Genomic DNA, 20838 nt, shown 5'->3' with positions numbered 1-20838 from the left:
ATGACTGGATAACAGATATATTGTTTAGCTCATTGTTACTTTTAATTTATCCGAGTTTAGAGTTACAAAATCTAATTTACAAGCCAAAGTTGTAAAGAATTTTTTCAAAAAAAACAAATAATAATATTTTTTATTTTTATTCATATTTATGTTCGCATATTATTATTTACTGCTTCTATTTGAAATTTAAAAAAAAAATTGAAGATAAAGTTGTAAAATTTTAATCATATATATATATATATATATATATATATATATATATATATATATATATATATATATATATATATATATATATATATATATATAAGATTTTGTATCAATTAAAATTAGTTTTAGCATCATCTTTATACAAAACTTTTTATTCAATTTTAAAGTTTTCGGAATTTCTATAACCTTTTTAATTAAAAATTATAATTTATAACTTTTACATATTTATTATAATACTATAGTAATATTACTAAGATATTATTAAGTTATTATGCTATAATTTTATTGACGTGATCTAATATCATTCAATCATAAACAAGTGGTTCATCAATTACAATTATAAGAAGTGTTTTTATACCTGAATCTCTATCTGTTCACACCAATAAAGTGATCATTAAAAAAGAAAAATAAAGCATATATGAAACAAATAAAGAAGAGAAAGAAAGCTAATTTACAAAAAGAATATCATATATTAATAAAACATGTTGTATACAATACAAAGCACTCCAAATAATCATACACATATAAACTATATAATCAAAATTTCTTCTAAACTCAATTATTTGAATATGTGTACTTGAGTCAGACTATAAAACCCTACACTTGTGGTAGAAATAAACTGTTCTATCGAGGTACCACACACAAGATTAGCTCGTGATACTGTCATAAAAACTCTAGAGTCATCCTTATGACAAGACCTCTTGTCATTCTTACAACCTAATCACTTTTCTCTATGTAACTATAAATGATTAATAGAATTCAAAGTACCTACACAAAATGGAAGAATACTTGTAAATATATATATATATATATATATATATATATATATATATTATAAACCAAAATCGTACTTGCCAAAATCATAGACTTCATCCAATAAAACACAACCACCTTCAATTGCAAAGATAATTTCATTTTCATCTCTTTTAAAAACACCAATGACCAAATAAAAAAAACTTAAACCCACACAATTATTAAGAAAAATTACACAAGCGCAATTGCTAAACTACTGAATCCAAAACTTAAACCTTTATTTAGAATACTATATTAATTGCTAAACTACTGAATTCAAAACTTAAACCTTTATTTATAATACTATATTATAATATTAAAGAGAACGCAAAAGCCTTAAAATAATGTGTATTTTACAATTTATATTACTACATATAATATACCTTATGATATAATAATATGATTTTTATGCCAAAATTAAAACTTACCTACCAAATTCTCATGTCAAGTATCTAACCAACTAATAGTAAAATTTAAACCATATACTTATTGTACAATTTGTTAAGGAAAGATTTTTTATAAGACTAAATTGTTTAAATGTCTTTATATGTTTTTAAATTTAACAAACAACAATAATGAAATCAGCATATAACAAAGTGTTATCTTTGAAAAAATAACATATTTTGAAGATAAGCGTTTAATGAAAAAGCTTTATGAAATTTAAATGTTTCAGAAAAGTTTTAGTAAACACACTAGTATATGATTAGACGCATTACCAAACCTTGTCCTCACAAAATGTGTCAATGAGCTATGTTAGAGTCTTGTTAAACGCATTCACGCATTCGCATACTTTACTACCTCTCACTATGATGTACAAAATGATGTTTTTAGTAAACACACTAAAAGAGTTTCCTTCCAAAATGAGTTACAAGTTTTAAAAGCTTTAAGGGTACCCAAAAGTTTTGGTTCCATGTATTGGCATAGCAGGACACACATTTATCATTGTTCCACTTTCTTAGGAGGCACATTATTCCCATCTTGCTTGAGGTGGTTATGATAATCTTGGACAAGGAACAACATTTCAACATATGCATACCAAGAAAGATAATTTTTCTCATTTAGTTTCTTGAAAGTAATGGAAGGACTTCCATAGAATGAGACAACAACTCTATAGTAAAACTTCTCATTGACAGAGAAGAAGAAAACAACTAGGATCGAGACAACCCTATGATGACCTTCGACTAGGATGACTTCAGACCTCACCAAAAGGAAGTTCCAACGGTCAAGATAGAGGTAAGGAGCACAACAAAACCTATGAAGGTGGTGTACTGAAGATCCAATGGGAGGATCAGTAACACTTGAATAAGAATTAGTGTTTGGGACCGACAGAAATAGAAACTGAATGTGTGGCAAAACATGGATAAGAATTATTGTGTGGGACCAACAGGGTTGGCCATCACTCAAAAAGGCAGTCTAGATTTGGTGCTCATCAGAGGAAATTGTGGTGATGGTCGATGAACAGCGACAGATGACAACAGACAACGAATAATACCGAAAATAATCGTTGGAGGAAACTAGTAGAGTAGGTGTGAAATTGGTCCACTCTGATAACCAACTTAAGATTAAAACAAAGGAAATATATTTTGGAGAACTTAAATAACTCTTCTTATGATCTACTATTTATAATGGTAGAAAACATCTACAAGAGAAGAGAAAAGATCAAATATTTGTAACACTTAAGTCAAAACTAGGTACTCTCAACTTAGACTTAATAACTACTCTAAAATACTAAGATTTAGTAATTATACTAACCTTTCCTAACCATAAAAATTTGAAGAATTTATCAATTATGTTTAAATTATGAGAATCTTTGATAAAAAAGAAAAAGTTAAAGTAATTTTACTTGATTGACCACTTAATTCATTTTATTTTAACTATTCATGTTTTTTCAACTACAATAAAAAATCATTTTATACAATAAAGATTATCAAAGATTATAAAATAAAATTGAATATAATTTTTATGTTAACAATATAGTTATTTTCATTTGAACAAGAAAAAGTTGGAAATTTTCGTTTTAACTCAATTATTGATTAGTTCAAGAATTTGAAAGAAAGAAAGACAATCCTTTAAATATATATGATTTCGTTATAATTATACCAAGTATTATTTTTGTTGTATTAATAACACTAACTAAGTATATAAATTTTGCATAGATTATTTTGGTTCCTCAAAAATCATTAGTTAACATCCTCCACAGTGCATAACTTCAATAACTATTAAAATTTTATAAAATTCTATTAAAATTAAACAACGAGTTGTAGCAACATATCTTCATTATGTTTTCAAAACTAAAATTAACACCTGAAATTTAGTTTCCTTTCTATATTTCTTCTTGTCATGTTAATACATGTTATTAGAGACAATTTCTTTCTCCACTTCCAACACTCAAAAATTTTAATTTCACCCTCTAATTTAGAATTTTTATTGATACAAAATAAAAAATACATTTTACACAATTTGAAATTTAAATTTTGTATTCCAAATTATACATTTTAGAATACAAAATAAAAAATGTGCTATGAATTCTATGATTCGAAACATAATTTTCAATCAAAGAAGAGCAATAGGGAAAAGGATCTTTTCTGCTTGCATCTCCAATTTTTCTTCGTCCATCCCAGATTTTATTGTGATGTTAAATATGTCCCTTTTCAATATATATATATATATATATATATATATATATATATATATATATATATATATATATATATATATATATAATTATTAAATTAAGTAAGGAGTGCTTACCAAATGTATTTACTGGGGCTATATTTAGTGATCATCCGTTCCCTTACTTATACGTTTATTTTTTGAACGATGACTTATACGTTTATTTTTTAAAGGGTTAAATATGTTTTTAGTCCCTATATTTTGGGGCGATTTTAGTTTTAGTCCATTTTCAAACTATGGTACAATTTAGTCCTTCAACTTTAGAAAACTCTAGTTTTAGTCTTTTTTACTAATTTTTTGTTTAACACATTTTTGCTTCAAATGTTAACTAAAAAACGTATTTGAAACAACAAATAAAGTTAAAAAAAATTAATAAAAAAGACTAAAACCAAAGTTTTCTAAAGTTGAAGAACTAAATTGTACCATAGTTTGAAAATGGACTAAAACCAAAATCGGTCCAAAGTATAAGGATTAAAAACATATTTAACCTTTTTTTTAATAACGAATTTAGTATTTATTTTTATTATATTTTGCATGTATTGTGTTTCGAAAGCCGTAGGATCAAAAGTTTAAGTAACTACTGGATGTTTAAATCTAATTGAGAAAAACATCAAATTTCGAATATAAATAAGTAATCATATAAATAAATAACATATATATATATATATGATCATTTTTAAATAAAGTATATAATTACTTCTGATAGAGATTATTCTGTAGGTTATCTAACTTTTGTTTAAAAAAAGTTCCTAAGTAAAAATTTATTAAAACCAATTACAAAAAATAAAAAAAATATATTCCTTTACATAAAGTCAGACAATTCCTCCGAATACTTGGGAGTGCTTCTCCCGTAGTGCGTTGAAATGCCTATTCTCAGCCTTCTTATTTGGGTATTGTTGAATAACCTCCTTGCAGACCAATCATCATATCATCTTAAAGTTTTACTCAACTTAAATATTCTTAATAGTGCTTCTAAAGAGTCAAGCTTCTCAAGAAACTAAGACGCTAAAGATATATTACTGCCAACCGTTACATAGGTTTGTAAAGCAACATACAATAAGTTAGACAGTCATAAGCCCATAGATCGAATCTAGCCATCAAAAATTGTGAACTTCAGATACCCAACATGCAGGTTCATTAGGAAATAGGAGTAACAATTAAGAAAAATAAATTTTAATTCGTTGAGAAATATGACATAAACTCTATGTTGTCTTGGCACAATTCTTCATTATCTACATAGGCTAGAAAAATCGGCAGTGATCTCACGCTGTGTATGGGTTTCCACCAGGTGCTCCTCCCATATCTCTGCTTGGCACGTCTCTACTGGGAGCATTGTTTGACCATCCTGCATTCGGTTGAAAACCTCCTGTGTTCTGGTTGGGGGGTACCCCTCCAGGACCATAGCCACCACCCATGTTAGGAGGAGGAGGAGGAGGGTAACCACCTCCAGCATTGGGTGGAGCATATCCACCTGCATTTGGTGGGGCGTATCCACCGGCACTGTTAGGAGGATATCCACCTTGGTTGCTGGGAGGAGCATATCCACCTTGGTTGCTGGGAGGAGCATATCCACCTTGGTTGCTGGGAGGAGCATATCCTCCCTGGTTGCTGGGAGGAGCATATCCACCTTGGTTGCTGGGAGGTGCATATCCCCCCTGGTTGCCGGGAGGTGCATATCCACCTGCATTGCTTGGTGGAGCACCACTATTTGGCATAGGAGGCCTACCCTGCATGTCTCTGTTCACAACATTCTCCCTCCTCCTCTCAAAGTTCCTTGACCTATCAGCATTGCGGGGCCTATCATTGCGCCTGTTTCTCTCATTTGCCCTGGCATTGTTTCTAACCCACTCTTCATGATATTTGGGATCATAAGGAACTGCTTGCCCATTAATAAAGGGCTCACCTGATCAGGGAAAGAAAAAGATTTAGGGCACATAGTTATGCCATTTGTTGCTCCAAGGCAGAATTCACGTCCTAACCCACCATGAAACATCCTATCAATAGTAACATCCTAACCCACTATGAAACATTGTAACAATCATAACATGCCACACTATGCTCATGTTATCCAAAAACATTTATGTAACTAAAGGCGCGGTCACAACAACCATACAAAGGCAGACAACAGAACAACAGAACTTACCTCCATAATCCTTTTCCCTAACATTCAAATACGAATCAGGAAGCACCCACCGGACACCTTCCAATTCTGCAATACCAAAAACAAACCATGCATAAGAAATCCTCATCAGCATAAAAATACGAACAAAATCCTGAAGGTTCAAAAACACGGATACCTTTAATCTTGTAAGAAAGCTCTTCCGATACAAGAGCCCCAAACGCAAAGTAATGCCTAGTGGAAACTGAATATATCTTCATCCTAGCTTCCTCTTCACTATAAAAACCAAAATCAAACACTCGAAATAATCAGCCCAAAACCAAGTACGAAATGCACATCTTCAACCTTGACAACTTCTACATAGCTCATTTATGTTCATCTTTCCATTTTTTATGTAAAAAAATATTCATCTTATCATAAAAACAAAGCTCATTCTGTTAATTATAAAAATAAATAAATAAAAACTTAATCAAGTTATTTACCATACCCACAAATCAAAGAGGTGCCTTTTTCTGTTCCTATTATATTAGGACAATCCAACATAATACAAAAAACTACACCGAGTAATGAAACACATGAAATATCCATAAAACATGGATAAAATTAAGAACACCAGCGATTAACGCTGTTGTCGTTACCTTCCGACAACCTTGGCCAAGGTTTTGATGTAGCTATCGATGATTTCGTCGCGAGTGGGATCACCTTCAGGCTTCTCCATGACGACGAGCCAGTGTTCGAAGTCGCAGCCATCGAGCAATATGGTTTCTTTCGGGGGACGATTGGACCAGTTAGGGTTGGGGTCGTTGAGGGAGGAGGTAGTGGCGCGGGTGGAGAGGGCGCGCAAGGACGGCGTGGTGGGGAGGAGGAGGCGGCAGAGAGAGGGATTGGCAGCGACGGAGATGCGACGGAGGAAGGAGATGGCAGAGAGAGAAGAGGGTGGAGGGGAGGTGAAGGAGCGAGAGAGAAAGGGGGCTAGGGTTAGGGTTTTGGGGAAGACACGAGAGAGGATCTGAGTAGCCATGGTTGAAAAGTTCGATGGGTTTGAGAAGAAGACAGTGATATGAAAGGGTTTAGGGTTTTCTGTGTTTGTTCCAGTCTTATAGAGAGATGGTTCTAGAATGTGTTGCACAACCAAACACTGTAAAATATCTTGTCTTTATATTTATTTATTTATTTATTTTCTTCATTTTTATTAGTTAATATCTTACACTTCACCCATGAACATTCCATGAAGTTAATGATTATGAAATTTGCTAATTTATTTGATATATACTTCATAGTAAATATACACTTATCTAAGTAATTTATAATTGTGTGAAAAAAAGTAGGATATTTAAAAGAAAAAAAAAAAACTCATCATGTTATTTTTTACTTTAAAAATGTAGTTAGTATGTTAATTGAATTAGTCAAACACATAATTTAGTTTTTATAATTAATGTAGACTTTCAATTTAAATTATATATGTAAAAAAAATATTGGATTGGCTCTTACAGGAATTAATATTATCATATATGCATTTTTAATTTCATGCTATTGTTTGTTCATAATTTAATCTCTATATGTACAGTGTTTTTTTAAGTGGTCCATGTATACATAAATACTTTAAATTTTGCTTATAAAAATAAAACATTATTAATTCATGTAATAATTGATAATGCATATATGAACAAAAGTAAAAATACATTACCTGTAGAAGGATCAAATTAAGAATATATGGCATATGCATAAATCAAATTTAAAAGTGTTTGAAGTAATTCATTCATAACTCCATATATCAATTTCACAATATTTATCTATAAAAGTAATTTGATAAAAAAAAATACTTAAAGAGGTTAAATTGATAATTTAAAAAGCTATATTATATGTTTAACCTATAAATGGTGATAATTGATCTCCTTTGATTTCTCATGTCTTGAATAGTTGTTTACTTATTTTATAATTCTCTAATTTATCCTTTTTTTTAAAAAAAAACTATTTGATTTTTTTAAGGAAATTATTTTTTCGTATTTTATAATTCTCTAATTTATCCATTTTTTTTAAAAAAAGTACTATTTAATTATTTTTAAGAAAATATTATTTTTTGCATGGTCATATAATGTTTTTAAGTCAAAGTAAAGGAAATTTAAAGTAAATACTTGAAAGTATGTTAAGATGTAAAAAAGAACTGAGGAAGATTTTCATTTTACATAAATAATTTTGAATTCATTATAATGATATTAATAATATAAGATATAAAATGATGTATTAGGAGTTGTTTTCTCATTATTTTGCTTTTGAAAATTGTCACACCTCGTTTATTTACACTTGTCGACCGTCCGGTTCTTCCCTGGTGAGTGGGAGACAAACTTTGTCAAACTTTTAATTCCCTTCCTTCGTGATCCGTGTAGCAGTAGCAGAGTAGTGAACCCCAAAAAGTGGAAGTCAGGTGTCACGCTGGGATTTGGCCGACCGTTCGAAATGGAGGCAGTATTTAAGGTAAGAATGAAACCTGACGCCACTTTTGCATGCAATCTTCTTCTTCTTCCTCAAACTCAACTTTCTGAAATCTCAAATTCTCCTCCTTCTCTCTAAACCTCCCAACCTTCTCTCTAAAATTCTAACCTATCTACTGTTCCGATCACCATTCAGATCACACCTGAAGACTTCTGGTGGTCTCCTCTTTCACTTGAACCGTCCGGTTTTGGGTTACATCTAACCTTGGGAAACTTAGAAGAAATAGTTCCTACCAACCTACTTTTAAAGTCTTAGCTGGAATTAGAGGTAAGGGAAGCTTATAAAGTTAAATTATAATTTCTTTGTATGATTTGAATGTACGAAACTTTGTTGTATGAGGTATGATTTAATGGTTGATAATATGTAAAATGTTGTTGTATGAATTGTATGATTTTAAAGTATGCACTTGGTAAAAATGTATGAAACTTAGAGAAAATATGAATCTGAGATCGAAGGTCATTAGGACCGTTCGGTTCTTCCTTTTCTGTTCGGTCTGTTTGGACTATTTGGCCTAGTGTAATTACTAAACTTAGTTGGTTTTCTCTAATTGTTTTATCAATAGTTATTTAGGAACGTTGGTCATAAACCAAGCGTTCGGCCTTCCCAGTGTTCAGCCTTAGGCTGACACTCAAATTATAAAACTTGCAAATCTAATATTCTTCCTTTGACACCGTCCGGTCACTTAATGACTGAACGGTCTAGTGAACCTTTAATTATTGAGACGTCCAGTTTACTTGACTAAAGTCCTTTTACTCCTTTAAAGAGTTTCTTCTTTCTCAATTCGTCCGGTCTGACAAGTGTTTGGTCATAGACCAACCTTCGACCATTATTAGTGCCTATTTTATGATACTCTTGCCAAACCGTTCGGATGACTATCACTTATAGTCAACCCTTGAGTTATGGTCTCATTCTTTGCCAAACCATCCTATCAACCATTTAACATTCTTCTGTTATTCAGTCTCACCTTTGATATGACCGTCCGACCACTTAATTGAATTCTTGATACTCAGTTTCCCATTTCGATTAAACCGTTCGGTCACTATTATTTAGAATTCAGTCTTGGATATTTGGTACTTTTCTCAACACCCTAACAGCTTGGAAGTAATAACGAACCTTGATTGAATTTGGCTAAGTAANGGAATTCCACTGGAGGAATGTCTCATGAATTGGTGATGATTGGTAAAGTATGAACGTGGGAATGACTCAGGTGTCGTCCTGATCCTGATATTCCGTGAGGACGCTTTCTCAGGTAGAGAAAGGTCACTCATGTGTGGGAATGGCAGGAGGTCCGCGGTTATATGAATAGATAACCGTTTGAGGACTAACCTCGGGTGACAGTTGATAAGGAAAGGCAGTTACTACACCACACCGGGTGCTAGGGACGACCGAGCTACATGTTCATACCGTCCGGACAGTGTCATAGTGGTCGGTCATGATTTGAGGTCTGTAGCATGTATGTATAGGAATGGTATGCTTGCATGATTGGTTGAATTGTATCGTATGTTTACTTGTATGATGAAATGATAAACTAAATTTACATAAGCTTACCCTTATCTGTTGTGTCTTTGTCTATGTTGTCGTTCGGTATCCGTCCGTTCGGTTGTTCTCTTCATGGCCATGATCATCCTTTTGGATGTGAGCAGAGGATATCTTGGAAGCTACCCTGGAAGACACTCTGGAGGATGCTAGGCAGGCTGAGCAAACCGTGGAGGCCGTGCCTGAACGTTATGCAGGACCGTCCGGTCCTTAGTTTAGTTGTTTAATTGCCTTGTGTTTTGTAAATCATTCTGTATAGGGAACCTTTTGATGATTGGCTGTTAGGTCAATGAACTCTATCTAAGACCGTTCGGTCTAATTTGTAAATATTGTATATAATCTAACTGTTGTACGGTTTTAATTTTAATGATATTGTTCCTATCTCTTTCACCTCTCAGTTTATTCTTCATTGTTCTCACTTATTATTCATGTTAACTCCTAAGAATGAAGTGTAACTTATGTTATATATTTATTGGGATGTTGCAAAAATAACACAAAACTCTCATAAATTTAAAAATATAAAAGTTACTCTCAATTCTTTTCTTTCTAAAAATCTCCCCTTACAACTCATATTATCATACCATAAAGAAATATTATGGAAACAGAATAATTATTTGATATCATCTGAGAGGTAAAATGAAAAAAAAATAGACAAATTTAATTTATATCAAGGATAATTTTAATATTCACTGTTATGGGCTTTTTATTTTTTTATTTATCTTTTTCTAATTCCCAATTTTTTAATGTAAAGTGGACATTTATTTCTCATGGAGTATTTTTTTATGTTTGAAGCGATCTAAACTATACTTTGTTCAAACCAACTCAATTTAAAATTTAGGGTTAGGGTTAAAGAAAGCAGTTTCTTACATTACGTGCACGATAAAGAGGCATTTAATTAAGTTGATTAATCAGGTGCTGAAGTTTTAAAGGGAGTACATTTTTTCGAGGCAGATAAATTAACATGCATAAGGATAAAGTTTAAGTATTAATTGAGATAAAAATAAAGTTTAGAACATAAAATATACAATTTTTTTTTGGAAAATGATATTTTAACACCAATTTTTGACATTGCACACGTGTCAAAATGTGATTGGATGATTTCAAATTAAAAAAACTGAAATAAGGGTATATTTGGAAGAGAAAAACCAAAGTTTTTTTTTAATTTGAAATCGTCCAATCACATTTTTACACGTGTGCAATGTAAAAACAGTGTCCAAAAATTGGTGTAAAAATATATTTTTTCCTTTTTTTTTTCTCTTAAAAAGTGAAGTTTACCATTCTTGAAATAGCAGAATTATGAAGACTTAAACAGAAAATGGTGAATCATGTGAAGATTGCAGTTAACCTGTAAAGCTGAATTTGATAATTTTGATCTTCTACCAACTAAACTCTGAGTTGCTTGCATCAGCATGTGGGGGAAGATGGTGGGGCAACCAAACACACACAGAGAACAGTCAATGTTCAGTTCACCAGAAAAAAACTTTCTATGTTTACTTTCTATCTTTCTTTGGCTTTCTTGAAGCACTGTAACTCAACCAAACTATTTCCAAATCCCACACACCAATTGAAGTACAAGAGAACACCAAGTCAAGCCCCTTGTGCAAAGAGTCAAACCCCATTTGCATTACAAAACCTATAACTGGCACACAGTTTGGTGTGTTAGTTCATCTCCCTATCTTGCTCTCTGATCACCTCTTCTTCACATAACATAGCCAATACATGCATTTCTTCTATCACTTTGCATGCATACAAACGCACAATGGGGTCACCGTTCAGACCAATCTCATGCACCAGAAAAACTCCATACAGAATAGAAACCAGGAACTTGTCATACAAGTTGTGCAGCCAACTTGATGAGTATAGAAGTCTTTGTTTTGGTTCCAGTCCAGGGAGAGGTGCCAAGTTCATTTTGAAGGATGTGAATTGTGAGGCAAGGCCAGGGGAGCTGACTGCTATTGCTGGTCCTAGTGGAGCTGGAAAAACCACACTGCTTGAGATTCTTGCAGGGAGAATACCCCCATGTAATAAAGTTTCTGGTCATGTGCTTGTCAATCATAGACCTATGGATGTGAACTGGTTTAGAAGAACATCAGGGTATGTGACACAAGATGATGCTTTATTCCCTTCACTGACTGTTAGAGAGACACTAATGTACAGTGCCATGCTGAGGCTTCCTGGGGGAAGAAAAGTTGCTGCCGTCAGAGTTGAAGAGTTGATGAAGGAGCTTGGGTTGGACCATATTGCAGATTCAAGAATTGGAGGTGGAACAGACCACGGTATATCCGGAGGAGAAAGGCGTAGAGTTTCTATTGGTGTGGACTTGGTTCATGATCCTGCTGTTATTTTGATTGATGAACCGACTTCAGGGTTGGATTCAGCATCAGCTCTTAATGTAGTCGCATTGCTTAGACTTGTGGCGTTTAATCAAGGTAAGACAATTATCTTAACGATCCACCAACCTGGTTTCCGAATCTTAGAGCTGTTTGATGGCCTCATTTTGCTGGCCGATGGATTTGTGATGCATAATGGATCATTGAATCTTCTTGAAGCTAGACTCAAGTTAGCTGGACACCACATTCCTGACCATGTCAATGTCCTTGAGTTTGCTCTTGATGTCATGGAAAGCTTGGTTATACATACTTCAGAATCTGGGGACAACCAGTTTCTGCTCAAAGACAACCAAGATCATAAAATTAGAATGCAGCATTCTAAGGTTGTCAAAGTAAAGGCAATTTCATATTCAAATTCTCCTACGGAGGAGATTGCAATCCTAGGACAAAGATTTTGCTGCAACATATTCAGAACCAGGCAATTGTTTGTCACCAGAATCATACAGGCCATAGTAGCTGGTTTTGTTCTGGGGAGCATTTTTTTCAATGTTGGCAATCAACAAAGTCATGTAGCATTGCAAACAAGGAGTGGCTTCTTTGCTTTCAGCCTTACCTTTTTGTTATCATCTACAACAGAAGGCTTGCCTATTTTCTTGGATGAGAGAAGAACTTTTATGAGAGAAACCTCTGGAGGAGCTTATAGAGTTTGTTCCTATGTTTTAGCTAATGCCCTTGTGTTCCTTCCCTTCCTTCTATTGGTTGGTCTTCTGTTCTCTACTCCAGTTTATTGGCTTGTAGGATTAAGGAAAGATATCGATGGTTTCCTTTACTTCTCCTTAGTGGTTTGGTTGGTTCTACTCATGTCCAATTCTCTTGTGGCTTGTTTCAGCGCTCTGGTGCCAAATTTCATCCTGGGAACCTCAGTGATTGCAGGTCTAATGGGGTCTTTCTTTTTATTCTCAGGTTATTTCATATCTGAGGAAAAAATACCAAGTTATTGGATTTTTATGCACTATTTGAGCCTATTCAAGTATCCATTTGAGTGCCTTATGATTAATGAGTATGGTGGGGAGAGAGGGAAGACGAGGTGCTTAGAAATTAGCAATGGGAAATGCATACTACATGGAGTTGAATTCTTAAGACAACAGGGTCTGAAAGATTCACAAAAATGGAGCAATTTGCCTGTAATGTTGAGTTTCATAGTGGGATACAGAGTGCTTAACTTTTTTATTCTTTGGTTCAGATGCTACAGGACAAGAAAATAGATCAGATTTACAATAGTATTAGGTACTTGTTACAGTCCTCCCATGGATTTTATTGTTTTTTAACCAATGGTAGTGCATAGCTCATATTTACATGCAGCAAAACTCTATCACTATTTGTACCAATAAAAAAAGGCTATCAATATTTTTTCTTATTCTTCTGAATTTTCAAAACTGCTATGAATTCCTCATATGTAATGCAACTATTTGCACGCAATACTTACAGTGCTTTCTATTCGAAGCCAAATGGTGTATACTTTAACTATTAAATAAAGAAAGAGAACGATAGAAACTAAAAATGATCATTCAGTTTCTTTTCTTCACTGCAGAAATGAGTACACTTACCAACAACCAGAAAGTAACCAATGCATTCCAAAAATGAAGTTGCAGACCACTATAAACAGAACATAACAGGGCACATGTATTGAATTTCTAACATCATGGACGGATTGAATATTCAATGTCAGTTCAGATTATGGGCAGGTGGACATGTGGTGACACAAATACAAGTCACAAACTCACCTTTGCTACCTCAAAACTCCAGTGTTACCAAAAGGACAACTATTCTTTTCAAGATTCTCAGAGGTGAACATCCATGAAGAGAATGGGCAATTTTTTTCCCTCGGGTGTGTTATTCCTGCGCATTTTTATTTCATGTTTTCATTTTATTACTATTTTTACAACAAAATCGCCTACTTTCAAATTGTTTCCTGATTTCAAATATTTGTTCAGAAAATTTGAAAACATTTTGTTCTCAAACTCTAGTATAAATCTTTAGAAACAGATAGAATGCCAGGTGTCTTGACAGTATTTTTGGAATTGCCAAGTAAATAACAAAAAAGGAAATGCAATATAACTCTGAGCCTATCCATAAGTTGTATATTTTAATTTATAAGGTAAAATGTATAGATTCAACCAAAAGCAATAAAGAAAATCAACATCTCCCTGTCTAAACCAGCATTATAACCACGACATAGATCCAGTGGAACTCTCCCCTTCCATTTAAGCAAGAATAGTGATATATTACCTATCCTATCTTGACAAGTCTAATGTGACATATATATATTAATATTATCATAATATTGTTATCTAAGGGTTGTGAGTGAAAATATATTTTTTCTTTTAAGTAATTTAGATTCCACAACATATGAAAAGCAACTACCAAAGACAAATCAAGGTTACCAACAAACACTTTCTTCGCGTTTTTTTACAACTCAGGGAACAAGCCGAGGACAAGTACTCAATTATTCATACACAAATATATAATAATGTTCGTATTCAAAAATCTTAAGGGCGCGCGAACACTAGTGCCTTTGCAAGTTCTAAAGATAACTGGCGTCCAAACAGCTTCTCCACAATAGCTAATGCAAACTCAATGGAGGTTCCTGGGCCTCTACTGGTAATGAGATTCCCATCAACTACCACTCTGTTTTCTACTTCACTCTGATCAGATAACCTGTCGCACATTGCAGGATAGGCAGTGGCCTTTTTACCCTGTATTGAAGAAAATAAAGAACCATGTCTCGAATTAACACCGTGGGGCAATCGGAAAAGCATACATTTGAAATAAAGTTCAAGGAAATATTTAGGGCAAGCAAGCATTTTATAACCACAAAATAATTAGAATGAGGACTCTACAGGGGAATTAGCAACAGAAAGTGTCTAAATGAACTTCAACATCATGTGCAGTTTGTCAGGCATGTTTTTCTAAACCTTGCTGATTGTTGCAGGCCAAATGACCAAATTGATTACAGAAAACCAAACCAAAAGTACTTATATCAAGTTACATGCAACTAAGAGAATTGCACGTATATTGTCATTTTACTAAATCATGCTTAGGATCATGGATTGACCCAGAAAACAGATACCTTGAGCAAACCATGGCGCTCCAAGACTAAGGCGGGCGATGCACAAATTGCTCCATAGTATTTGTTTGATTCTCTTTGTTTTTCCAGCAATTTCACCAAGGTTTCTGAGTTCCCAAATGCTTGGGCACCACCAAGTCCACCCTGTTAAAAATTGAATATATACGTAAACTAAATGTTATGTACTAATTCAATACTTGGACAAAAATAAGAAGACATCTTACAGGTAAGACAATAAGGTCATATGAAAGTTTGGCTGCTTCGTCAAGGAGCATGTCTGCCACCAGTTTAACATTGCGTGATGCCACAATCTCTAGATAATCCTCAACAGAAGCAACCACAACATTTGCCTTTGCTCTTCGCAAAATATCAATGATGATCACAGCTTCCATTTCCTCAGAACCATTAGCAATTGGTACAAGAATCTGAAAAGAAGATGAGTGCAAATACCAATGATAAAATTTATATTTGAAGGGTGCATACAAACACCTTCCAAAGAAATTCAAAATAATGATAGATCAGCTTCCGTTCAGAGATATTCTTGTCAATACACAGAAATTCTACAGCAAAAATGTCAACACCTCACCCTGGGTGGATTGTCAAATGTCCACTGCACTGGGTTAAACTCCTTGAAAGTATGTTCGTCGTCATGATTGGAACGCATGACCTGAACATTCAATTACACACAAACCTGATGAGAGGGAAAATAATTTACATCATAGCAAGGATCTGATATAATAAAGCATTAAAAAATAGCACTTCTATTGCATCTCAAACATTCAGTAGTAGAAGACCCAATGCACCCATGTGCAACAGTTCGCTCATACATTACCAATAAGCGTACTTATATGTGATAGAATTTGTTTTTTTTTTTCCTTACTTGGTTCCACCCCAGGGAAGGAAGGACGAGGGTCCAAGAGGGTGAGCTCTCCTACAAAGTCTTTACTGTCAGACTTCAATAATGTCGCACAAACATATATACACATACAATATGTATATACATATACACATATGTATATACATATACATGAGGTTGCTGGATAACACTGGAAAGGAGGTTGAATAGTGTTTTCATAACTCCTTTTTGCGACTATAAGACTAATCGTGATGTACGATGAACTTGTAAGCTAGATGTGTTTCATCTATAAACGTTATTTTGTTGATATTGTTTATAGCACCAACTTCAAACTTATTTTCCAAGATATTTGTAGATAAAAATTAATGCTCGTTGAAGACATGTTGACTTGTGTGTTTGGAAACTATTTCCATAGAGAGTTAGTCGTTTACTAAATAAACTTTAACACAAAAGATTTTTATACTAGTTCACTCGATAGAGTTACGTCCAGTTCATCTCTATTTAGAGGGTTACATTAAATATTCAATAAAGTACATTTGAGATTCTAAACACACTTGGTATCCCTAGTCAAACTGAGTAATCAATGTTACTCTGACTAGTTGAGTTTTACCCACTCCTAGTTGTACAGTATTCTTCACCACTCCTGGTATTCCTAGACGCTTCTGGTGTCTTCCTGACACACCGTCTAGTTTAATTTAACCCACTCCTGGTTGTCTGTTAGGTTTCTTAAGAGTAAGAAACCAATCTATAGATCATATATTAGGATTAAACACTCAAAACTAACCATTCAACGTAAGTTCACATTAACATTAATGGAAAACGTAATTAAGGGAACATTCAACAGCATCCAAGGGAAATAAATCCCTTCATACAAGATAAACCCTGTCCAAACTTAAGAAAATACAACACACCCACTAGGAGGAACCATTTCCTCCTTAAAAGATAACCCTTACTAAACTTAATAGCTACCTCTAACCACCCCTAAACTGCCCAACCACCGTTAAATGTCATGAAACTTCTGATTTTGAACCTTCTTCTTAACATACACCTTAAAGGTCTTATCAATACTCTCCAGATTCCGAACAACCTTGTCCTCAAGGTGAAAGTCTAGGAATTGATCACGAATGGTCCCTTCATCTTCCCACATAGCGCCTTCAGGTCCTCCCGAATTCCATTGAATAAGAAGATGAAGGATGATATCCCACGGAGTTGTTGCACCCTAGAAACCAAGACCTTGAAAAGAGCTCTGCTGGAAGGTCCCGTTCAAGTTGATGGGTACCTATGGCATCTTTAAGTTGAGAGACATGGAAGACAGGATGAATTCGGGTCGTCAATGGCAGCCGGAGGCGAAAAGCCACAGGAAACACAAATCGCTGCCCAAGTAAATAAGGTCTCCAATGTTGAATTGCTAGCACCAAGGCCATTAGTTCCTTCTCATAAATAAACTTGGAGAAACAAGAATCACTTATAGCCTTGCTAAAATAAGCAATAGGCCGACGATTTTGAGACAAAACAACCCCAATACCCCTACCTACAGCATCACATTCAACATGAAATGTTTGAGAGAAATCTGGTAAAACAAGTACTGGTGTTGTAGTTAATGTTGTTTGCAAGATATTCATAGCTTTGGTACATTGAGCAGACCATACAAGCTGCCCTTTATCTAATAAATCTGTCAAAGGCCTTGCAATCTTCCCATAATCTTTAATGAAACATCTATAATTCTCCATAGGGCCTCAGAAACCCCTTACAGCCTTAATAGATCGTGGAACAGGCCAATCTTGACCAGCCAACACCTTCCCTGGGTCCATTGTACCCCCTGACTTGAGTAAACTTAACGGTTGACTTTGACATTATAATGGAAAAGAGTTGAGTGATTAAATGCATGAGAGTGATCAAATGTATGAGTGAAGTCAATGAAATCTAACCCTAACATTACCAATCCATATCATTTCTAATCTTTTCCATCTTTCCATCTTCTAAGCGTTCTTAACTTTTTCCAAAGTCTTTACTTATGCATAAATTTACTTTCTTACACATACTACCAAATTTATAGAAATATTCCTTAGTCTAGACAAGTTATTAATTGTATGATTGCTTAGTATTAAACGAGTCTTTTGAGAAAAGAATACTCGGTCTTACCATTAGTACTTGTACAACTTGGTAAACTTGCCAAAGAGTTAAAAATATATTTGTCTACATGTTGACAATGGTAACACATAGCAAAGCACATCTAGCTTCATCCAATTATGAACACTCCAATTCCACGGCTATCCATCTTTTGCAATTAATATCAACAGCTCGGAAAATTTACAATATTAGACCTTGTTTGGATAAACTAAAGCACTTAACTTTTAAACAAGCACTCATTTTAATTTTTCCAAAGTGAAGTGCATGAGTTGGTTTAGCTCTTGGGAGAACCTCAATTCATTTCACCATCTAATTCTTTACTTCTATTAATATTTATGGAGGAACTTATCCAAATAAGACCTTAATCACAAATCACAACAGCTTTTGTTTTGAGTATATTTTTCTCTGCCTGGTTTCAGCAGCAAATTCATCTTTGACAGGTAGACCAAGCCTCAAATATGTTCATATATGGAACTCTTTTCCTCGAATTATTATCTTCACATACCAAACACGTATCTATTTTTTTTCCGAATATCACAAAACATGTCAGAGAGGATTTTCCAACCATATTAATTCCCAGATTATTCCCCCGGATACTGACAGATTAAGCATATTATCAGTTATAAGTAGACACCAACCTTGTCGATATAAAAAGGGTATCAAGCTATCAGGTGATAACATGACAGGAGAGACGAACAAATCAGGACCATTTAATTTTACATTGGTGATGATCAATATCATTTCAACTTAATCTGATAACCCACATATAATTATATAGTTTAGATTAATTCCACCCACCAGTCACCTGAAATGCAACAGGTTCGTGTATACTACATTTTTCTGCATTTAAAAAACAAGTAGAATTGTCACGGCACGAATGAAATCCTCACCAGAGGGCCAGCAACTTCTTCTGCTTTGACTTTTCCCATTAACTGCTCAACCAGCGCAACAGCAAACTCCATGGTAGTTCCCGGCGCTCGACTGGTCACTAATTTCCCATCCACCTGCACCCTAGACTCGACAGTAGTGGCTGCGTAAGAGGCCAATTTCTCCATCAATGTAGGAAAACAAGTCGCCTGTCCAACCACCACACACACAGTCACCAAAACCATCACCACCAGTAACACAACATAACAAAGTGTACAGCAAAGCAAACCTTACCTTCAATCCATTCAGCAAACCCCAAGGCCCAAGCACTACCGCAGGAGCAGCACACACGGCAGCATAAAGCTGTCCTTCCTCCACATGCTTCTTCACCAACCCTTCCAAAACCTTACAGTCCCTCAGATTTTCAACACCCGGTATCCCTCCCTACACGCACAAATCACAAAAATAATAATTAGTAAACAGCATATTAGTCCCTAACATTTTAAACGTCAGTGTTTACCTCGTACTTTCTAAAAAGTGTTTAATAGTGATGCTTTGTCAGTGTAAATTTTTTTACACAGTCAAATAACGAGAAATCATTATCATACTTGGTGATTGACGACACACACATGCATGAAACTCTTCATGAACTCAACGATAGACTAATCTGAATTAAATCAATCAATCCATGACGTTAAATAACAATTCAATGCACAACTAATAGCTAATCGATTAATGTAAAACGTCTTAAATTCGATTATCAACGTTGAACACAATCTCTCGAAAAACACATCGAAGGAGAGAGGTACAGGGAGTGCGACGAGGTCAAACGAGGTGCCGACGACGTCCGAGACGAGGGCGTCTGCGACGATCTTGACATCGTGGCGAGCCAGGACGGAAAGGCTGGCGGAGGCGGAAGCGACTGTGACGTCGGCGCCTGCGCGGCGGAGGACGTCGGCGATTATGACAGCCTCCATGGGCTCGGTGCCCTCTGCGATTGGAAGCAAGACCTTGTGAGAAGTGGCCATGAGAGCAGTGGAAGAGAGTGAGGGAGTGAAGAAGGAGAAACGGTTTTTGTTATTGTTGTTGAGTTTGGGTTTGGTAGTAAAGGTGAGAGAAAGTGTCTGAGAGAAGAATGGTATATGACGCAATGCCATTTGTGCGTTTTTTTTTTTTTCTTCTTCTTCAGAGGTGTCCCTCGCTGTGTCAATGTGTTCGTCTACGTGTCTCCTTCACGTGCCGGTTTATCTCCTGTAGTATGTACAACTTTTTATTTCAATTTTAATAGCAGTTAATTTGATTTTAAAATTACGGATCTGGGTTTAATTTAAAAAAAAAAAAATTACGTCTATGGGTGAGTGTATGTATCTATATGCTACATACAATTTTACTGGGAAGAAGTCATGATTATTATTACAGATAACTTGAGATAAGTGGAGATGAAATCGTGTAAGCATATGAACTATTATGTGTAAATGTTGAAGTAATAAAGTAAAATACGACTTCAATTAATGAGAGTAATAAGAGTTATGTCTTCGCTTTTATGCTTTTTATCAATGAAATAAATATGTTAAAGTAACCATTTTATGCATTTATAATTGCTACATAAGCAATCTATCATATCATTACTTCTACCAACAGAGTTTAATATATATATATATATATATATATATGTATATATATATATATATATATATATATATAT

At 34.3% G+C, this 20838-nt stretch overlaps 3 protein-coding genes across 3 annotated transcripts; 1 reads left to right on the top strand and 2 right to left on the bottom strand.

The window, feature by feature from the left end:
* Positions 1-4661: 4661 nt before the first annotated feature.
* On the bottom strand, positions 4662-6884 carry LOC106762830 (multiple organellar RNA editing factor 8, chloroplastic/mitochondrial). The gene is made up of 4 exons (XM_014646912.2): positions 6433-6884; positions 5973-6070; positions 5819-5884; positions 4662-5578 (listed from the first exon to the last, which is right to left on the bottom strand). Exons 1-4 carry the CDS (start codon positions 6813-6815, stop codon positions 4938-4940), a joined length of 1188 nt encoding a protein of 395 aa, XP_014502398.1. The 5' UTR covers positions 6816-6884; the 3' UTR covers positions 4662-4937.
* A 4321-nt stretch (positions 6885-11205) lies between these two features.
* LOC106760677 (ABC transporter G family member 10) lies at positions 11206-13637 on the top strand. Its single transcript, XM_014644086.2, has one exon. The coding sequence runs from the start codon at positions 11583-11585 to the stop codon at positions 13416-13418; it is 1836 nt and encodes a 611-aa protein (XP_014499572.1). The 5' UTR covers positions 11206-11582; the 3' UTR covers positions 13419-13637.
* Positions 13638-14528: 891 nt separating this feature from the next.
* Positions 14529-20286, bottom strand: LOC106762768 (protein DJ-1 homolog B). The gene is made up of 7 exons (XM_014646826.2): positions 19943-20286; positions 19428-19577; positions 19157-19342; positions 15867-15947; positions 15505-15705; positions 15284-15424; positions 14529-14909 (listed from the first exon to the last, which is right to left on the bottom strand). The coding sequence occupies exons 1-7, from the start codon at positions 20159-20161 to the stop codon at positions 14703-14705; spliced, it is 1185 nt and encodes a 394-aa protein (XP_014502312.2). The 5' UTR covers positions 20162-20286; the 3' UTR covers positions 14529-14702.
* Positions 20287-20838: the final 552 nt, after the last annotated feature.

The sequence above is a fragment of the Vigna radiata genome, chromosome 5 (genome assembly GCF_000741045.1).
Source record: "Vigna radiata var. radiata cultivar VC1973A chromosome 5, Vradiata_ver6, whole genome shotgun sequence".
NCBI classification, from domain to species: domain Eukaryota; kingdom Viridiplantae; phylum Streptophyta; class Magnoliopsida; order Fabales; family Fabaceae; genus Vigna; species Vigna radiata.
This window is presented reverse-complemented; position numbering and strand designations above follow the sequence as displayed.

Coding starts and splice junctions, on each gene's coding strand:
- LOC106762830 (XM_014646912.2), bottom strand. CDS start 6,815: ATGGCTACTCAGATCCTCTCTCGTGTCTTCCCCAAAACCCTAACCCTA. Junction 5,885..5,972: donor GCTTTCTTACAAGATTAAAG/GTATCCGTGTTT, acceptor TTGGTATTGCAG/AATTGGAAGGTGTCCGGTGG. Junction 5,579..5,818: donor TAGGGAAAAGGATTATGGAG/GTAAGTTCTGTT, acceptor TTCCCTGATCAG/GTGAGCCCTTTATTAATGGG.
- LOC106760677 (XM_014644086.2), top strand. CDS start 11,583: ATGGGGTCACCGTTCAGACCAATCTCATGCACCAGAAAAACTCCATAC.
- LOC106762768 (XM_014646826.2), bottom strand. CDS start 20,161: ATGGCCACTTCTCACAAGGTCTTGCTTCCAATCGCAGAGGGCACCGAG. Junction 19,343..19,427: donor GTTTGCTGAATGGATTGAAG/GTAAGGTTTGCT, acceptor GTGGTTGGACAG/GCGACTTGTTTTCCTACATT. Junction 14,910..15,283: donor AGCGCCATGGTTTGCTCAAG/GTATCTGTTTTC, acceptor TCTTCAATACAG/GGTAAAAAGGCCACTGCCTA.